The sequence below is a fragment of the Bubalus bubalis genome, chromosome 3 (genome assembly GCF_019923935.1).
Source record: "Bubalus bubalis isolate 160015118507 breed Murrah chromosome 3, NDDB_SH_1, whole genome shotgun sequence".
Lineage (NCBI taxonomy): Eukaryota > Metazoa > Chordata > Mammalia > Artiodactyla > Bovidae > Bubalus > Bubalus bubalis.
Window position 1 is genome coordinate 111,180,681 of NC_059159.1, and position 12,621 is coordinate 111,193,301.

The 12,621-nt window shown below is 37.8% G+C and overlaps 1 protein-coding gene across 1 annotated transcript in view; it reads right to left on the reverse strand.

Moving 5' to 3' along the window:
- The window catches only part of ALDH1A1 (aldehyde dehydrogenase 1 family member A1), a 53,460-nt gene that overhangs the window by 25,225 nt on the left and 15,614 nt on the right, over positions 1-12,621 (reverse strand). Inside the window, exons 3-5 of the mRNA XM_006067683.3 lie at positions 4,548-4,688; positions 1,972-2,101; positions 291-352 (exon numbers count right to left, since the gene is read on the reverse strand). Of these exons, the coding sequence (XP_006067745.1) occupies positions 291-352; positions 1,972-2,101; positions 4,548-4,688 (333 nt within the window). The remainder of the gene's footprint in view (positions 1-290; positions 353-1,971; positions 2,102-4,547; positions 4,689-12,621) is intronic.

A 12,621-nucleotide genomic window follows, 5' to 3' on the forward strand; every position in this document is an offset into this window, starting at 1 on the left:
CAACATAGCTTTTTAAAACAAACCTTAGAGTAAAAGGTTAAGATTTGGTGATACTGTACTATGGAAACACACTCAAGAGATGTACCAGAGTATAGATAGGATTTAGATTACCTAGTTCATATTCAAAGGGTATAGTCACAGAGAGACCTAAGTTCAACAATGACTATATTTGCTCCACATTTAGCAAATATCTAAGCATTCATTTGTGCCTGAGAAAGCATCATACCAAATGAAACAGAATTAGAACTCATTTCTTTTGAGACTGAAAGTTACATAAGGGAACAACTTACAGGAATGATTTGGCCACACACACCAACAGGCTCACTTCTTGTATATGTAAAAAAGTTTCCATCTGGAAAATAAAATGCATAAATATTTATGGACAAATGTGCTTGATAGTCACAGAATGTTGGTTTGGGGCTGATGTGAGAGGAAGATATAGACAATAATTTAAAAAGAGTTTATATTTCTGATTATTTACAAAATGAAAACCCTAAAATAGGGTGAGCCCTCAAATAGTAATTTGAAATAAGAGGAACCATAAAACTGAGTTAGGTGCACAATTGGAAAAGATCTGAATGATGTTTATTCTATCTCTGATCCTCCCAGAGGACTACTTTCTAATTCATACTTATTCTCAAAATTTCCTTTCTTTCATGATAAAGGAAATAAAAGGTATGTAAATAGGAAAGAAACATAGCTCTGTTTCTGATGACTCTTAAGTTCTACCAGTAATTTTTTAAGTACCTAATATAATTTAAAAAATAGTAAAATTAAAACATGGTAGAATTAAAAAATAGCTCTCTATGACTGGCAAGTTTTTCCCACTGACTTGTTCTAAAAAGTCCTCTTTTTTTTTTTTTTTTTTTTTTTTTTTGCCTACCAAATGATAAAAGCAAATTCTCTTAATCTAGGAAAAAGATGTCAGAAGTAGAAGACATTTCTTTTCAGTCTGGATCTGATTGATTCATATGCCTCAATGAATGACCACATGTGACCTTGATGCGCTCATCCTGAGTTTGCACTATGCTTTGTGATTTGTTCTGTTCTAGTTCCCACAAAAGTTTCCTGGCTGTCATAGTAAGAAGGCCCCTTGTCAAGATGTGTTTGTACTCTAAATGGCTTCTCCTGTTTTGTCAAAGGGTAAAATAAAAGTTTCTAAAATATCCACAGTTCTTGGTCCCACCATGGTCTCTCTCTCCCCTTTCCACTTCCTGGTGCTCACTTCTAAGCTGAGGGCCGCTCCAATTAGATGGAAATGTACATCAGGGCCAGTCCTGGAGGATATTTTGTTTTCATAGTCAGTAAGTGTATATGAATTAAATTCAGCTCCTGGTGTTTTCCAAATTTATGTTTTTCATATTCTTATCCCATTATGTGTATACTGTATTAAAATACTAAAAAGCAAACATATTCACTCACACAAATTCTTAAGCTATAAACACAGGCTCATCTTTCTTTGAAACTATTTGAAACAAATCAATGTGAATTAGTTTGTTTAATTAGCCTGCTCTAACTATACTGAGTTAGACCAGGCACACAGAATGGCCAGAGCTGACTCATACTGGAACATACAAAGAGGCTTAAATAATTACATTATAGGAAGAATGTAAATGTCACTGTTGGAATAAAACCCAAATAAATAATTTCAGAGGCCAGCTTTGAAAAGTTTCCTTAGAGAGACAACTGCTTAAATCAGTAATTGTGGACATACAGATGTTCTTACTCTAATACTTTCTAAAATATCTGTAGTGTTATCTTCTGCATGATTATGCTGGAACAATTTTAAAATCCATATGATGAATCTTAGCAGAACTTCCAGGGTCAGACTGCATTGTCTCAAAGTCAAGAAGAAAATAATTTTCCCCTACTTGGTTGACATCTTTAAAAGGGAGAGTTAGGAATTATTCATCTCTACAGTATTCTCCTCACCCGTACCCTCACTCTGGGTGGTTTCCTAAAGTTACTTACCCATGGGTATTGTACGGCCCTGGATCTTGTCAGCCCAGCCTGCACAGTAGCGTAGTGTTTTTATGCAGCCTCCTAAATCCATCAGATATGCATTGGAAAATAGTTTTCCACCATTCATTGCCTCCATTGTCTGAAAAAGAGATCATCCCAAGTCTAAAGTTCCATAGAAATTTTAGATTAAAAAGATAGTCAATATTTCATCACTTCATGGCAAACAGATGGGGAAACAATGGAAACAGTGACAGACTTTATTTTCTTGGGCTCCAAAATCATTCAGATGGTGACTGCAGCCATGAAATTAAAATACACTTGCTCACTGGAAGAAAAGCTATGACCAACCTAGACAGCATTTTAAAAAGCAGAGACATTACTTTGCCAACAAAGGACCATCTAGTCAAAGCTATGGTTTTTCCAGTAGTCATGTATGGATGTGAGAGTTGGACCATAAAACAGGCTGGGCACCAAAGAATTGATGCTTTTGAACTGTGGTGTTGGAGAAGACTCTTGAGACTCCTTTGAACTGCAAGGAGATCAAACCAGTCAATCTTAAAAGAAATCTGTCCTGGATATGCATTGGAAGGACTGATGCTGAAGCTGAAACTCCAATACTTTGGCCACCTGATGTGAAGAACTGACTCATTTGAAAAGACTCTGATGCTGGGAAAGATTGAAGGCAGGAGGAGAAGGGAATGACATAGGATGAGATGGTTGGATGGCATCACTGACTTGATGGACATGAATTTGAGCAAGCTCTGGGAGTTGGTGATGGAAGGGAAGCCTGACATGCTGCAGTCCATGGGGTTGCAAAGAGCTGGACATGACTGAGCGACTGAAATGAACTGAATATTTTGAATAGTCATGTGCTAGGGAATTTTGAAAACACTGGAAGAAATCCTGTGAGCATTCTTGTATAACTTCCTCTTTGTAAAAAGGAGATTAAAAAAAGAGTTAAAATGACTTGCTTAAGGACATAAGATCTGGGTAGAAAAGGTATTGAGATTCTGGTTTCTAAACTTTAGTGCCCTTCTGTCTCATTCTGAGCGCCCCTAGTGAACCAACTTTCCAGGAATTGGTCACAATTTTATATACGCACAGCTTGTGAGAGTGGTGCTTAGTTTCTTTAGTCAGATCAGGGTTCCAACAAGATTTTACTTGTTGCATGATACAACAGTGGGTGTCTATTTACTGTCAGTGACCATTAATAATGCCTCAATAATCATTTTTAATTTTTACATTCCATGTGGATATTCTCACACAATTCACACAAACTTAAGTAACCTCTAGATTTTTTTTAATCCATGAGTTTTCTGCAACAAAATATTGAATTGTGAAACTCTGAGTTTTGTTACTAATACCATAATTATTTGAATGGTTAGGCTGTAAAGTTCAACATTTTTTAGTCCAGTGCCCTAATGGTTTTAGGATGACTATCTCCTATTTTCCTCCTTTTCTTAAGCAGAACTTTTAAGACTTTGGGGCCTGATGTTCTGCTGAGGCAAGAATGTACAGGTGACAAACTCTTAGATCAGTTCCTTGTCTGTTGTACAATATTCTGTCTCTGTAATTCACAGATTAAATAAATTAAGGAAGCCAAGTTTTAACATATTCTGCTTTCTTCCTGTAGGACATTTTCAGTTAATGTTATATTGTGTATAACTTCTAATTCCATACTTTTGCATATTTTATGCTGAATCTTTGGATAATAAACAACACTTTGATTAACTATAACTAACAATGTTGATTTAAAAAAGAAAGCCTTCTTGTTACTGCAAGTTAAGGTTCTAAAGGTAGTAAAAGCTTACTCTGAAATCTTCTGTTGCTGTTGCTTTGTGTTAATTGGCTTCTCAAGGAGAAAACAAGGTAACACCCCCCTCTACCCATTTTATGTGCTGATCCATATAACTGCTGAAATGTTTTTTTAAAATGAGTATACATAAAAATAACATTTTTATAAACACATGAATGGATTTTTCTTTATTACTCTCTCACCTACAAAAAGAATATAATTTAATCAAGACCATTGTGAATGTGTATCAGTTCATTTCAGGAAGAGAAAAAGTGGCCGCTTATTAACTATTTTGGTGGGCTAAGACTGGAGAAATAAGAGTCATTTTAAAGAAATATTCTGGACACCTTTAAGAAACTCCATGAGATTTTTTTCACTCAGAGTTCAGTAGTCAAGTAAATTCAAGAAAGCTAGTCTATTATTCTAGAATCTTAATGCTGCAGATGACCTTGTTAAAGACTCAGAAATTCTACAGTTAAGGAAAGAAATTTGTTTAATCTGTTTTAACTCAGCATCTGCCAAAGTTTAGACTGCAAAGTCTATTTTGGGAGTAGATATTAACATCATCTAGAACCCACGTGCAGAGTACTTACTGTCTGAAAATAAGCTCAGTGGTATGGTTCATATACAAGAGCTGATAGAAGTTTTTTGTTTTATTTCTAGAAAGTATATTGTTGTTATTGTTGTTTAGAGAGTATGTAGTGACCACTAACCACAAAACAACTTACCAATCTGAAACATGAATGCTTTCTAGAGATTTTGAGTTCTGCCCAGTTCAGTTAATACTCACCGCCAGGAGCAGATGATCTCTTTCAATTAAGTCAGCCAACTTGTTTAACAGCCGTCCTCTCTCTGAAGCATCCATAGTACGCCATGGAGAGCCAATCTGAAAAGCTTGTCTTGCAGCCTTCACTGCTTTGTCAACATCCTCCTGCGGTCAAAGTGAATTCAATTAGTGGGCTGCTGCTGCTGCTACGTCGCTTCAGTCGTGTCTGACTCTGTGCGACCGCATAGACGGCAGCCCACGGGGCTCCCCCGTCCCTGGGATTCTCCAGGCAAGAACACTGGAATGGGTTGCCATTGCCTTCTCCAATGCATGAAACTGAAAAGTGAAAGTGAAGTCGCTGAGTCTTGTCCGACTCTTAGCAACCACATGGACTGCGGCCCACCAGGCTCCTCCATCCATGGGATTTTCCAGGCAAGAGTACTGGAGTGGGGTGCCATTGCCTTCTCCGAATTAGTGGGCTAAATATATTCATAAATTCAATGGTAATAACCATATAAAATAGACTAGAGTTCCTCATAAGCTGTGTCTTCATCAGCTCAAAGTCCAGCACATTGGACTCAACTACTGTATATTAGAATTATATCTGCTGCCTACTTTTTGGAATGATGAGAGCCATATACAAAGCACATGCATGATTTCCTAAAATAGAAATATTATATTTTAATAGTTGCTATCATTGGAGTGTTTACCATATATCAGGTAATGTTCTAATTGCTTTACACATATTAACTCATTTAATTTTCAATAGCTTTATGAGACAGATACATTTTCTATTTTACAGATGAGGAAACTAAAGCAAAAAAGAAGGTTGAGATTTGCTCGAGCTCAGTAGCTGAAAGTGGCTGAACTATGTTTTAAACAGAGCCTAGCTGGTGGTAGAATCTTCGCTCTTCACCACTAACATTTCACTGTTTTGGTGACTGGGTTGCCAAAAGTTCCAGGGAAACTCAAGATCTAAAACAGTGAGTATCTTCTTGGCTCTCTGTTGATTTTATGGGCTGTGCACTCTCATGAAGAACCTACTGAAGGGTGAATAAGAACTGTGTTTTGCTGTTGAAGAGCAAACATTATAAACATATCCTCAGTCCTCTTGTGCAGAGGGAAAAAAGGTATAGAGGCAGCAGGGTCTGGTATAAAGAAGGGCAGTATATTACAACCTCTCATTTCCCAGTTGGGTGCAGAGAGATTCTTTCAATCCCTAAATAGGTAAAAAAGTCAGTTTCTTACTATTCAGGTACTGCTTTAATTATATTAATTCAAACAAAAATAATCAAGAAATTTCACACTCAATCTAGGTTTCTTGCCTTCATTAGTGTGTCTTTACTCATACCTTTTCCTAAACTGGTTTATTCCTCCTGTTCTTTCCTACTCTGCCTCAGTTAAATACTCTCCCTGACGACTCACTCCCATAGATCTTTGTTCAGATCCCATATGAGCTCCTTTAGAATCCATCTACTACAAAAATCACTGCCTCTTCCCTTAATACTTCATGTGTCCTTTTTCCTTCCCCCATCAAATCAGTTGTAAATACTTTAAACACATACATCATCCCAGTGTTCTTTTGTACATCAGTCTGGTCGCTATGTGAAGCTATATAAGCTCCACAAATCATGGTACCTCTTAGGCCAGTGTGTTTTCTTTTGGGTAGGAGTGATAGTTTCCTGAAAGAAACTGAAGATAAAATTGCTCTATTTTTTTTAAGTTGCCCAAATTAAACTGAACCCATTCAACAATGGTATCTTCCCTTGAGGAGGCATGGATCTCAGATTAATATTCCCTGTCTTTGATTATATTTAGTTAAGAAGTCCCAAACTGGAAGTTCCCTGGTGGTCCAGTGGCCAAGATTTACTCTTCCGCTTCAAGGGGCACAGATTTGATCTCTGGTTGAAGAACTAAGATCTAGTATAGTGCGGCCAAAAAGTAAAAAAAAAAGAAATCATCCCAAACTTACAAGTCTGCAAATTAAAATACAAGCAAAGTAAATTATTTTTACAACATTTATTGCCACGCTAAGATGATCTTGGGCCAGAGAAATATTTTAGAAGCATGATCTGGTCTAAGTGATATATTATCACAATACAGATTACAAGCAAATATTCTTTCACTGTAAGCATCATACACTTGTATATATTACTGTTTAACTTTTGAGGGAATGATGATTATATACAATAAAATACATGTATTATTACTCTCCATTCCTAATAAATGCATATATATATATATATATACACACACATATATAGTTCCTATTTTGAGCATTCAGTTAACCACATTGATTGCTTATATTTAGACATTGTTTTAGGCCATAGGTTCTCACCTTCTCCAAATCATTTTGGAAGAGTGCTGTTGAAAAACATTAAAGGCAAACTGTAAGAATCTGAAATTGCCAGCATGATCTGTAGATACCACAGCTTATAAAATACATGCTCTGTGTTTAAAAAGGTCTGTATGACACAGCTTTCACTGGGATCCTTCTGCTCAGTGTTCTATCATCAGCCTTAGCCAAATACAGCTTATCATAGGCCTCCTGGTCTCTCAGAGGGATATGGAATAATTGGCTTCAAGACAAGTAACTCTGCCATATGGAAAATATGTTCATGGAGAATGCTGCTATAAATAAGGACAGTTTTGTGGTTATGTTCTTTAGATCATGCTTCTCCTTTTCTCATATATTTTATCTTTCAGGCACAGAAATAGAGTAATGGTAGTTAATATATAGCTCTGGAACAAAACAACCCAGATCTGAATTCTGGTTCCTCACCTATTAACTATGTAAGTTTTGAAGTATCCATCTATTCATCCATTTATGATTTGCTACACACTAAAGATTTGCTAAACAACACTAAAGATTTGCTAAACATTCTATTCTGTAGCATTCTTATCAGGTTGCTAATGATTAAATAGTGAAGTAAAGAGACCAACCTTTTGAAAATCCTAATTGTATGGGAGAAACACACAACCACATAATCACATCTCTATTATAAACCATGAGAAATTTGGTTCAGTTCATCCTGAAGTGAACTATATTGTTATATGATTTCTCTAACCTTTTGTTTTTGGATTATTTAAGCTGTGTCAGGTCTTAGCTGTGGCATGTGGGATCTTTTGTTGTGGCACACAGATACCCCAGTTGTGGCACACAAGCTTAGTGGTTGTGGCGTGTGGGCTTAGTTGCTCTGCTGCATGTGGGATCTTAGTTTCCCAACCAGGCACTGAACCTGTGTCCCTTGCATTGCAAGGAGGATTCGTAACCATTGGACCACCAGAGAAGTATCTTCTTATCTTTAAAACAGGAATAATTTACCTCACGTGCTTCCCAGGTGGCTCAGTGGTAAAGAATCTGCCTGCCAAAACAGGACATGGGCTCATTCCCTTAGTCAAGAAGATCTCCTGGAGAAAGAAATGGCAACCCACTCCAGTATTCTTGCCTGGAAAATTCCATGGATGGAGGAGCTTAGCAGGCTACTGTCCAGGGGCTTGCAAGGAGATGGATACCACTTAGCGACTAAATCACCACCATAATTTACCTCATGGAGTTGTGTTGAAGACTAAATAAAGTGATATTTGAAACATTTTCTGTGTGACAGACATTATGTTAAATGTTCATTAAGTGGTAGTACGTTCTATTGGAGTTGGAGTGAGTCAAAACAAACTTAACTCTCAGCAATTCTAGTGTATTTTAATCCTTCCTTTCAGTTTTCACTGCCCTGTATTATTTTAGGCTATCATCTTGCATTGTTGCTAACCCTCCTAGGTCCATTCTCTTGCCTCCTCAGATTGTTTGCCTACTACATTGCTTAGTCACTCAGTTGTGTTCAACTCTTTGCAACCCCATGAACTGTAGCCTGCCAGGCTCCTCTGGCCATGGGATTTCCCAGGCAAGTATACTAGAGTGGGTAGACATTTCCTCTTCCAGGGGATCTTCCCAACCCAGGGATCAAACCTGCATCTCCTGCATCTCCTGTATTGGCAGGTAGATTCTTCACCACTGTGGCACCACTTTGTGGTCTTGCCTATTCCAACCAGGCTAATCTTCCTCAAATAATTTGACCATATCACTTTCCCTTCCCTGTATTTGCAAATGCTCCCTTTTGCCCACAGTCCTGAAGCCAGTCTCCTCTTTCTGATTTTCAAGGCCTAGCATTTCCGGCTCTAAGTCACCTACTCAAACTTGTGTTTATACGTTTTATACTCTAGGTAGCCCTCTGTTTCTCACATTTGCTTTTGTAATTTTCCTTCCTAGAACGTTCTCCCAGCTCATCCCTTCCTTTCAAAATCCTTCATATTCTTTAAGACCCAGCTCAAATATCACTACCTACCTAAACCGTTGCCAAACTAAACCAGCTTGATAATAGCTACTAGTTAAAAGCTTACTAAGTTCCTGGCACTATGCTACTGCTGTAGTTAAGCATCACAAACTTGGTTTTATAGGACATGAGATGCAGCAAAAGTAGAACCAAAATTTGATTCCAAATCTGACTCTAAAATCCAGTTTTAGGATAGCTTTAAAGCTATCCTGATAATGATCTCCTTTGCAATGAATATTTACTGCTACCTCTAGTATAAGCTATAATATTTCTTACTCTTTGGGTCTATGATAGGCAGTTAATAAATATTTAAACATTTTATTATGTATCTTATAATGAGTTTTCATTATGTTACATTGATTTCATATAAGGGTGCTCCTTATATAAATAATCTTATATTGATATTTATAAAATAATTCATATCTTAATTGATTCCATTATATAGCACAGCTTTTACATTAATCAAACTATTAGGTATAGAGGTTTTTAAAAAATTATTATTATTATTATCCCAAGACTATTATTGCTTGGATTTTTAATCCAGGACTAGCATATCCAAAGACATAATTTTAAATAATTAGAAAACAATTTGATACATTAACTCAAATTTTCTGCCATCAATAGCGCTTTTACCTGATAGTGTTTAAAGTGTTCCTTTTTTAAAGTAGGGGACCACAAGTTGAACAGAAGAAGTTAACGAAGGACTGAACTCATCCATTCCTGCCAGACCACGTATTTCCATATTACATGCATCCATATTTGAAGAAAATAGTTATCAGACCAGATTTACACCTGTCACAGACACTTACTGTAATGGACATTTACTTTTATCCCCACCAATTATTTGCTAGGTCATGCTGTAGTATTAAAAGCAGCTTGTGGGATTAGGCGATATAGCCTAAAAGAGCCACTGAAGTGAAAAGAAAACAGTTCCCACCCACATCTGTGCTTTGCTTTGTAACCTCCATTTGTTCTTGCCCCTCCTCCTCTCTTTATAATACCATTGAAAGGCTGTATGTAGCCCATTGTTAGCTCCATTCTACTCATAAATTAAATCCTTAAAACCTCTTGGCTCATTATCTAAAGAGTCAGTTCCAGAATATTAGGTTTACTGTGACCCTGTAATTTACTAGATTTGTACCTTCACTAAGCAACGTTAGAAGTTACCATACATTTGTCGGCAAACTTGTGAGAACAGCAATAATTATTTAAAAACAAAAGCTGGTAGATTATTTCAGAAAAGAATATGATGACAAGAGCACTGGATCTTAAGCAAACAGTTGCTTGCTATGGACAGTTTATACCATTAACAATCTAACTTGAGAGATAAGTATTCAGCCAACTCCATTAGCACAGTGACCTGATTTGAAGCTTTGTTGGACGTTAATGAATGTTTTTAATCTACATTTGCACAGACAGTTCTTCTCTTCGACAAGCAGCAGTAACCGTCAATAAGCAGAGAGCAAATGGATAATAGGTATTTCTAAAGCTTCAGGTGTGATCATCAGCTTTCCCTCACTTTACTTTAGAAAGAGGGTAAATCTCACCAACGATGCCAAGTCCTCAGATGGCCTGACAAGATTTCACCTGGAATTCCAGGCACAGATTTGTTTTACTGAGGAAACTCATTCCGGAAGCTAGGGGCAAAGTGAGACGTCCAAGGCCCCAGAGCTAAAGAATTAAATGTTTTTTCTTTCGCTAACGCACACTGCAAACGGTTCTGCAGTCTCCCTCCTGAGAGGCCAGGACACCTCTGGAGAGAAAGAGTACGCAACCATCAGGGGCTCAACTCTGTCCTCAGCTTGCCTGTTATTGCTTTTCCCATCTCTTCAGGGTTGTCAGAGCCACTCAAGCAACTAGGATATTTGAGGTCATGTAATGCCTGGAGAATCCCAGGGACGGGGGAGCCTGGTAGGCTGCCGTCTCTGGGGTCGCACAGAGTTGGACACGATTTAAGCGACTTAGCAGCAGCAGCAGCAGCAATGCTGGGTTGAGGGCTTCCCTGGTGGCTCAGTGGTCAAGAATGCACCTGCAATGCAGGAGCTGTGGGAGATGCAGGTTGGATCCCTAGATCAGGAAGATCCCTTGGAGGAGGGAATGGCAACCCATTCCAGTATTCCTGCCAGGAAAATCCCACTGAGCCTGGTGGGCTACAGTCCACAGGGTTGCAAAGAGTCGGACATGGCTGAAGTGATTTAGCACGCACAGAATGCTGGGTAGATCTCTAGGAGTCTCTGATTAAAAGCTATTTTTCCTTATTGAATGTGAAGAACCAATTTTTCTCTTATTTCTGGGAATGGCTCATGGGACCAAGGGTTCTGAGTTTCCTGAATACTTTGCTAGGGATCATCAGTATTTCTTGCCCTAGTTCAGTCTTATGGCATTTCTGAGAGATGCAGATTGATTGTCTTAGCACAGTTCCCAATCATTAACTTCCGTACTTGTCAGAATCCCTGCCTCCTGTTAAATGTTAATAACACCTGAGGGGAGATCCAACTTACGATTTAATATATTTGTTCAGTGGTTCTCAAAGTGTATTCCCTTATCCTGATCCCAACATCAGCTTCAGCTAAGAATTTGTCAGAAATGCAGGTCCTCAGGTCTCACTCTAGAATTATTGAAACAAACTTTGGGATATGTGGGGCTCAGGGATCAGTGTTTTAATAAGTGCCACCCCCCCAGGAAATTCTAAAGCATCCAACATTTCTAGAATTACTGCTTTAGTCAGTAGTCAATTTAGTACTAGATTTCTGAGATGTATGAAATATACAGAAACAAAACTTGATAAAGGAGTAAATTATTTCATTTATTCATTACTTATAGTGTGTTAGATACCATGAGCATAAAGGTGAGATGTAGTTCATCTCTAAACCAAGTTCATCTCATGTCTTCTATCTCTACAAGAAGCATATTGTCTCAGACAAATTAACCAATAAGCAATAAAAGACAAGGCTTAGAATATACATAAATGTGGTGTTCTATAATGACATAGAAGAGAGCAATTCTACCTGGAAATGTTAGAGAAAGCTTAAAGAAGTGTGAAACCTATAACAATGGAAGCTTCATTGTATGCCTGGTGGTATTAAAACATTTCACTTATTTGTTTTATTTTTATTTTTTTTCCAGTTCTTTTGCAGGGAGGGCAGTCAACCGCAAGGTATGTGAGAGCTTAGTTTCCTGACCGGGAATTGAACCTGCATCCCATGCATTGAAAGCATGGAGTCTTAACCACTGGACCACCAGGAAAGTCTCCCATGTTTTTTTAAACTCTCCCAAGTTTTTCCTATCTCCTTCTTTTATACAAAAAGTAATAGAAGCTCCAAAAGGTTAAATGATAAATGCAGCTGTGGATCTTTTGTGCTCTTATCACAGATGATGACTTGAACTTGGTCCCAAGGACAGTACCATGGCCATCGTCTAGAGGCAGTGCCCAACATGCAATGTTCGGGGCATGGTAAAGGTTGGAACTCTTACACTGATAGGGAAAAATAGAAGCCAGAAGCAAAGTTTTTTTTCCCCAGAGTCAATGAGAAACCCTTGAGGAATTTATGCATGGATGAACTCTGGTATATAGAAAGTGAAATCTGAAAGCAGATGACATGTGTCTCCATTCTATTTTGCTTCTACTTCTCAAGCTGTTGACTCCTCTGTCTAAACTCTGCATTCTTGCCCCTCAAGGCATGGGTCTTATTTCTTCTGATAATAATGCAACCTGAATCCAGGGCCTTTCCTAAATCCTAAAGAGCCCTTCAGGTATATCACTGTTTTCA